Raw genomic sequence first — 7210 nt, 5'->3', positions numbered from 1 at the left:
CTGGGGTTGCCTGAGTCATTCTTTATTGGTTACCTTGTAGATTTGTTGATTCAACTGTCTTATATGCCAGTAGCAATTACCAAACATGCCTAGCGTAAATACAAATCTAGTGTAATCTCATTTTCTTATAATGTGGTGGAAAACTAATAGACAAGGTTATATTATTCTTGATTTTCCAAAATATAAATATATTCTCGTATTTTTTTATCCCTAATTATGTCTTGGAATTTGGAAAGCTTGAATTTTCATTTGAAAACGCCAAGCTTCTGGGCAATTTATAAATTCTAGAGGTAAGCCATCTGTCTTGGAAGTCTTTCGATTATGACAATATTAAGTCTCTCTGGTTTCATTTTTTATTGGACGATATTGCTGTTAGTTCTTGGTGAAAATATGTAGGTATTAAATTAAACTTGGCAATTGATTTCTTCTAGAAGTGTTTATTGGACTCGGTTGGATTAAGTTGAATCAAACTTATATTTGATATTAATAATTTATATATTTATTTAATTTTTCGATATCGGTCTAAATTGAAAAAAATAAAAAAATTTAAATTCATTCATTAATCCTAATTTTATCTAATAAAAATTAAAAAAATAAAAATATTTTATTTAAAATAAAAATTGATATATATTTATATAATTATAATATTTTAATTATATATTTTATTTGAATCAAGTTAAGTTTAAATTTTAATTTTTTTTTGTTTAAGATTTAATCTAAAATTTAAATAAATTTAAAAATTATGTTCAAATTTATTTAACGAATTTTAATATTTTATGCAAATCCTCGGGCTGTGAACTTGGAGTGAGTAACCAAATATTTGAACAAACTAATTTCATCCAACTTTGTTTAAAAATTTTTTGATTTAGCAATGGCACCTCACAACTCCCAGAACTGCTAATAGCTTCCAATAACATTTTTCAGTGTGTAATCTTTGCTATGGCAGATTAATTAATCGACAGCCAATTACAGGAGTTTCACACTATCAATAGGAAACGGAGTGCTTTACCGCCTTCCCTGTCCAGGGTGGAGTTGCCATCCTAACAAAAATGTATTACTAGTGTTCATATTTTTCAACTTGGTGCAAGCCTTGTTCTCATGTTGTCATGAATGCGGAGAAATCCAGGATGCTTGAAAATAATTGAATTCACGGGTTGCTGCCATCTGCCATGGTTATTGTTAGCAGCGGAGCAGATTCACCTTTGTCTTTGGTGGAAGAAACGCTATGGTGGCCCACCAATAATAGAATTTGAATTCTTGCTTGCTCTTGATATCTGCTGATTAAGCTAATTCATGATTCCAATTCAATGTATTGTAATTCCAGACTCATTAGTAAAACAAACTATCATGTAGGAGCGAGTGAACATAAATTTGATGTCCATGTAGCCAGGCTCTCACTACAATGAGATGATATGTCACGAGTCCAGGGAAGGCACTTTCTGGCAGTTTTCTCTGTTTTGGCTCTTGCTCTTGCCTGACTCTGGTTCCTTATAGATTTAAAACTTTAAATTGATCAAAATGAAAAGAACAGGACAATTATAGTAGCTTTTTAATGAAGTTACAGTCACTTTACAACAGCCCCACAAAAAAATGGAGAATGATTTTAGCCTGCCACCATCCATTACCATCAACACATGTTTATCTCCAAAAAAAACTAATAATAAATAAAAGAAAAAAGTTTAAGATCTTTTTTCCTGTTATAATGAGGAAATTTAGGAAATGATGAGAATATTAAAAACAATACTCAAATTACTCAAGAGTCATTAGTCATGGGGTCATCTAGCTTTTCTCTTGATTGAATTGAAGGGCTCCAAAACTGAAAAAGTTTTCTTTTTTTTTTCCCTAAAGCAAGCCTTCTCTTTTAATTTGAAACGTCTCTGCAACCCCCAGACTGTAATAATTAATATTCCATTTTAAAGATCCCAATTAGGAGGGTCCCTTGGCTTATTTATCTAACAACCTGACTGACTAATAAAGCTGATCTACCAAAATCTACGGCCAAGATAAGAGGGATGGGGCTTCATGATTGACCCAGCTTCAAATTTTTATGAATTGGTGATACCCTTTTCTTAGCGGCTACATAAAGACACCCAGATATCAGTAGAATGATTCCCGGTTGTTTCCAAAAAGTCAGTTTTACTGATTCTTCATGTCTCACTCCCCTTTGCACTGCTCAATAATATTAGAAACTTTTATGTACAACTTCAAAGCTACAGGTTTATGTAAAAAACTCATGATTCCCATACTTCATGTTGGCTTTCACTAAACAAGGTGGCTGATTAAAAGAGAGTGGGAAAGGACTAGAAATGAAGATGCCACTGTGCCACTGGGCCACTGCATTGCATTTCACTTAGATCCAATCAGACGAGAATGCAATGGCTACTCTCTCTTTAAAGCTATTTTAAAAGCCATACTTTCTTTTCAATTGTTCTGAAAGTGTTTCCCCATTCCAGATTCTGGTTAAGAAAGCTAAAAAAGGATACCCTCGTATCCTCCCCCTCTCAATCATGTTTGCGTATACTGAAGCATATCTTTTTGTAAAGTACAAAGAGTATAAAACTTGTACTTCAAGCCTGTTGCTTGGTTCTCTGAGGTAGGATCATGGATGCATATTCATGACTTGAGAAGGGGTCCTAAATCCTAATGGGGGATCTTTGATCCTTGATATTGAGCATCCATAGATGAGTGCCATTTGTACTGTGGTTCTGGTTACAGCTGGTACTCACCCAGCCATATTCCTTTGGCTCAGTAAGAACAGAAAAAAGGAAATGACCAATTGCTTAGATGAGATCATGTTGTAGTCTTGTCCATTCCTGTTACTAATAGTCTAATGGATTGTTAAGTTGTTCTAGATTGTCCATAATTAATAGACACCTTGATTTTGGGTTTCATCATTTACAGGCAAACAAAATTATGTTAAGCATTGCTACATGTTTGTCTACAAATGAAATAAATTTTATTGATGATTATTTCCCTGATTCTAATGTGGAAACAATCAGATATGTCAATCATTGTGCAATTCTGAAATGAATATATTATAATTGGAAGAAAATAAAATACCAACGTAGCTATCTTATTCGCTTTTCCAAAAGGGTTTTAAGCACTTGAACTCCACCACAGTTGGTCATTGTGTAACCATCCCATCTGATAATTCAGATTTGCTACATCCATAAGAGACCAAAGCAGGAGCATAGTCTACTGATCCAATGGTTGGAAATGTATCATTGACATTGTAACCATCCCATCAGTAAAGTGAATATCTCTATTCGCCACTTACCACCACCAGGAGGAGCTGCCAGTCAAAAGTAAAATAATTGCTGCTTTCTATTTCCAATTTCCCTCTTTATTAAGGCCGTCGCCTCCCTTTCCTAGCATGTAAACCTTCTATCTCTTTCCCTTCCTCCCTCTTGCAAATGTCTCAAATCCACTTAAAATCTCCAAAACACTGTGCCAAGCAAGGAATAAGCATTGACAAGTCATACAAGAAATTATTTTTTGCCTTCTCTGCATTTTTTACCTCAGTTTTAGCCTTTATATTCCTTATCTGGCTTGTCCTTCACCCTGAAAAACCACAGTTTTCCCTCAGGGAAGCTGATATCTACCAACTCAATCTCTCTGGCCCTCAGCTTCTCAATTCTTCCATCCAACTCACCCTGCTCTCCAAAAATCCGAATAAAAAAGTTGGCATTTACTACGACGAGTTGCAAGCTTATGCTGCATATAAAGGGCAACAGATAACTGTTGATACCTCTCTTCCTCCTTTCTACCAAGGACATGAAGAAAGCAACCTGTTAACAGCATCTTTAGAGGGAACAGGGCTGCCTGTGGCTTCATCTTTTGGTTATGAAGTTGGACGTGATCAGACTGCTGGGAGAATAGTCCTAAACCTGAAGGTAAAAGGAAAGCTTAGGTGGAAGGTTGGGACTTGGGTTTCTGGCCAATATCGCTTCAATGTCAACTGCATCTCAGTTATGGCCTTTGGACCTACTGCCCCAACAGGTCCTCTGACTTCAAATCAAGGGACTCAATGTTCCACTGCTTTGTGAGATGATACGTTAACTAACATGCTCAGCGGTTATTTTAGGTCTATCTTTATCAGCTTGTTGTTCTATAGTTTTCACTGTTTTATGTATTGTATTCTGTAAACTAGACTTAATTTTTTATCAGGAAGATTGAAACTTCAAGGATTGTAATGTTGTAAGTGATAATGAAAAGCTTGTTTAGAATGTTCATCTTATCTTGTATGCTTATCATTCTGGCCTGATTTTGCTTTGCATGTGCATGGTGGAGGATGAAAAAGAAGATGCATAGCTTCTTTCTAAGCGGAAAGATGAGGAAGGATTGTTTCACTTTTGCTCCTTCGGTTGTTCACTGAGCAGGAAGAAAAACAACTTGAAACAGAGGTGATGGTTGATGAGATTCTAATTGGAAAGAAAAAGGGGTTTCAAAAGGTGGGAAATAGGTTGCTTTGGTGGTTAAGGAATCGTAAATTTCCATGTCAACCCTTCGCCTTTAGTAATTAGCAGACGATTCATGGTGGCTATCTAGACCACTCATGTAGCTGCGACCTGACACCAGCTGGGTCCATTTGCTTCCTGAATCTTTTCTTTCTAATCTTTGCCTATCGAGCATGAATAGTTGATTATATATATATACACACACACATATAGACTGAAATAGTTGAATGTATAAGCTCGATCCTACACAGGTAAAACCTCCAATTTTTACGAGGACGACAAAAGGGAGGATGCCTCAGGTCATTTGCTGGATAAATAAAAGAGAAACGAGGTAGAAGGAGAAAGAAAGTTGCAGCCCTTTATGAAGTCCCTCGTAAAGACTATGGAAAAATCATAGACGATTGGGCACAGTTTATGTCTATTATTATCATAGGTTACAAGGACCAATGGAACAAAGAAATATTCTTCAATTACTTTTGTGGCACATGGCAAGGTGATGTCCTTCAATTTCTCAAAAAATGAAAAACTACAACTCTCGAAAAACAACAGAAATCCTCTATTAGCTGCAGAAAATATACCTCAATTTTTGAAAGATTTAACCCAAATCTTGAAAAATAAGTTTTGTGGTAATATAGAATCTTTGGATCTTACTCAAGAAGCTCAATTTATTTTATCAAAAATAAAATTGTGATATTAAGTATTTAGATGATTTTGTCTAAAAAATATCTTTTTAATATCAAAAATTGGATGAAAAACATTCAAACTTTTGATTACAACAATATTTTCTTAAACTTCTCTCATCATGAGATGAATTATGTTCACAAAATTATTCCGTTTACTTTGAGTTAAAACTCAAAACTGTTCATGTTGCAAATCCCAACATCGACCTTTATGACACTCTTAGATGTAGAATACGCTACGTTCAAAATCAGGTAACCGAATTCTGACTCAAGCAAAAAGCTAATCCATCTTTTTGTAAAGGTAAGAGATCAAAGGCTATTGGCACGAGATCTAGATACACTAGTTGTTTGATGCACCTATGTTGCAACTAATAATTGATTTTGTTCAGTGAAGAAACGTATGATACAGACAAAATCCTTCACTATCAGTGCTCTCAGAAAAGCACAAAAACTAAAGAGAGAGAGGAACTGTTTTTCAAAAGTGACCGTACTTTCTAAGGAACACGGAAATAACTCCGAAATTTCACAAGCCTTATGCGTTTCAGTTTTAATCTCCCCAAATTCTAGTATTTCAAGTTAAGCTAATTACCTTTCAACCTCTGTTTGAGCTATTTCTCTATGCATCAATACAGTTTCTTATTGGCGTATACTGGATCTAATCAATATATATTGCTGACAGCACTTTAAGGAGCGCAACAGGGCATCACGGCAAGAACCATCGACTGTATTGCATTCAGCTAATTTTCTCACATAAGAGACAAAACCCAGCAGATACCAGAATGAAAAGTTTGTCAAAGACATAACTCAATACATCCATAGTAAAACTGCAGCATCAGTTCACATTGTTAGAACTAAACTCTTGAGGCAGACTTCGGTAAAATTTCTCCAGGCAAAAACTGCAAAGGCCACTCTCTAAGTTACTAAACCCTACTCACTTAGAATGACACCAAACTCTTCAATCAAAATTATGCTCCATAGGAGGGAGATAAGCTAAGCCTGAATGTTTGAAAACAAGAAACAGTTTACAACTCGACTTCCTCCTTGTCAGTTACAAAATCAATTCCTAATTAAAGAGGAAAATACTTCAATTTTCCATAAGAAGCCTCAAAAAAACTTATTCAATAAACTCTTTAAACATAAGGCACTTGAAGCAGAGCTCCTCTCAAATCCTTATGGGATGGGAGAACTCATAGTACTGTGTGACTCGTAATATTGACTTCCTCACTTATCACTCTGCATTTGACTATTAACAGTATACTAGATGAAATAGGGGCCCAAAATTGTAATAACTACAGTAATACGGAGTGCTAATGGCTGATGATTTTAGTATTCCTATTATTCATTATTCTAACAAGGGGTTTAGCATTTAGGTTCAATGGTGGACAGATAGCACTTATCAGCCAACAGCACACTCGTGAATGGCATTCATCTCTACATCATCCATTATAAGTTAATACGTCAACATTTTATCAAGACTCAGGAATTCACAAAGTTGAAACCAAGTCACAAGGATTAAGCGGCTCATTCAAACTTGTGCATAAAGAGAAAAAGGTCTACAAACTAACCTGCTTAATAATAATTTAATTTCTTTGTGCAACTAATTATTGTAAATTTCAATCTTCTACTCCATGCTTTGCATTCAAATGAAAGGTATAGCACATCCCAGCACATTAGTTCTTATCTAGTGCTACATCAGTATTTGGACGATCTGCTTGCTGTATTCACTGATCATATCTGCTGAGTAGTTCAACCATCTTAACTTCAATGGCACTTGGGAGACTTGAGGTAAATTTTTTCTTTCCACAAACAGTTTAGAAAAAAATTTTCTATTATATTGTTCAAAGACAACTTAAGTATCTGGAACTCAGAAGGACTTCAAAGAAAAAAACAACTATATGTACGAGATCAGAATGGAGGCAATAAAACAACTGGGTCTAGCTCTACAATTGCAACAATAACTTGATTGTATGCAATCAAAGCTGTTGCGATGACAAATTCGTTTACACAATCGCAATGGTCTTTAAATCACAAAATAGTAACAATAGGCTCTATATTTGAAAAATAACTAAAGAA

The 7210-nt window shown here is 35.0% G+C and overlaps 1 protein-coding gene across 1 annotated transcript; it reads left to right on the top strand.

Moving 5' to 3' along the window:
• Positions 1–3342: 3342 nt before the first annotated feature.
• LOC111291069 (NDR1/HIN1-like protein 26) lies at positions 3343–4184 on the top strand. Its single transcript, XM_022882625.2, has one exon. The coding sequence runs from the start codon at positions 3414–3416 to the stop codon at positions 4044–4046; it is 633 nt and encodes a 210-aa protein (XP_022738360.1). The 5' UTR covers positions 3343–3413; the 3' UTR covers positions 4047–4184.
• The last annotated feature ends 3026 nt before the right edge of the window (positions 4185–7210 follow it).

The sequence above is a fragment of the Durio zibethinus genome, chromosome 11 (genome assembly GCF_047325235.1).
Source record: "Durio zibethinus cultivar Kanyao isolate XHJ-2024 chromosome 11, ASM4732523v1, whole genome shotgun sequence".
Taxonomy (NCBI): Eukaryota; Viridiplantae; Streptophyta; class Magnoliopsida; order Malvales; family Malvaceae; genus Durio; species Durio zibethinus.
This window is presented reverse-complemented; position numbering and strand designations above follow the sequence as displayed.

What these genes read in the sequence shown, in the direction of transcription:
- LOC111291069 (XM_022882625.2), top strand. Translation starts at nt 3,414, where the DNA reads ATGTCTCAAATCCACTTAAAATCTCCAAAACACTGTGCCAAGCAAGGA.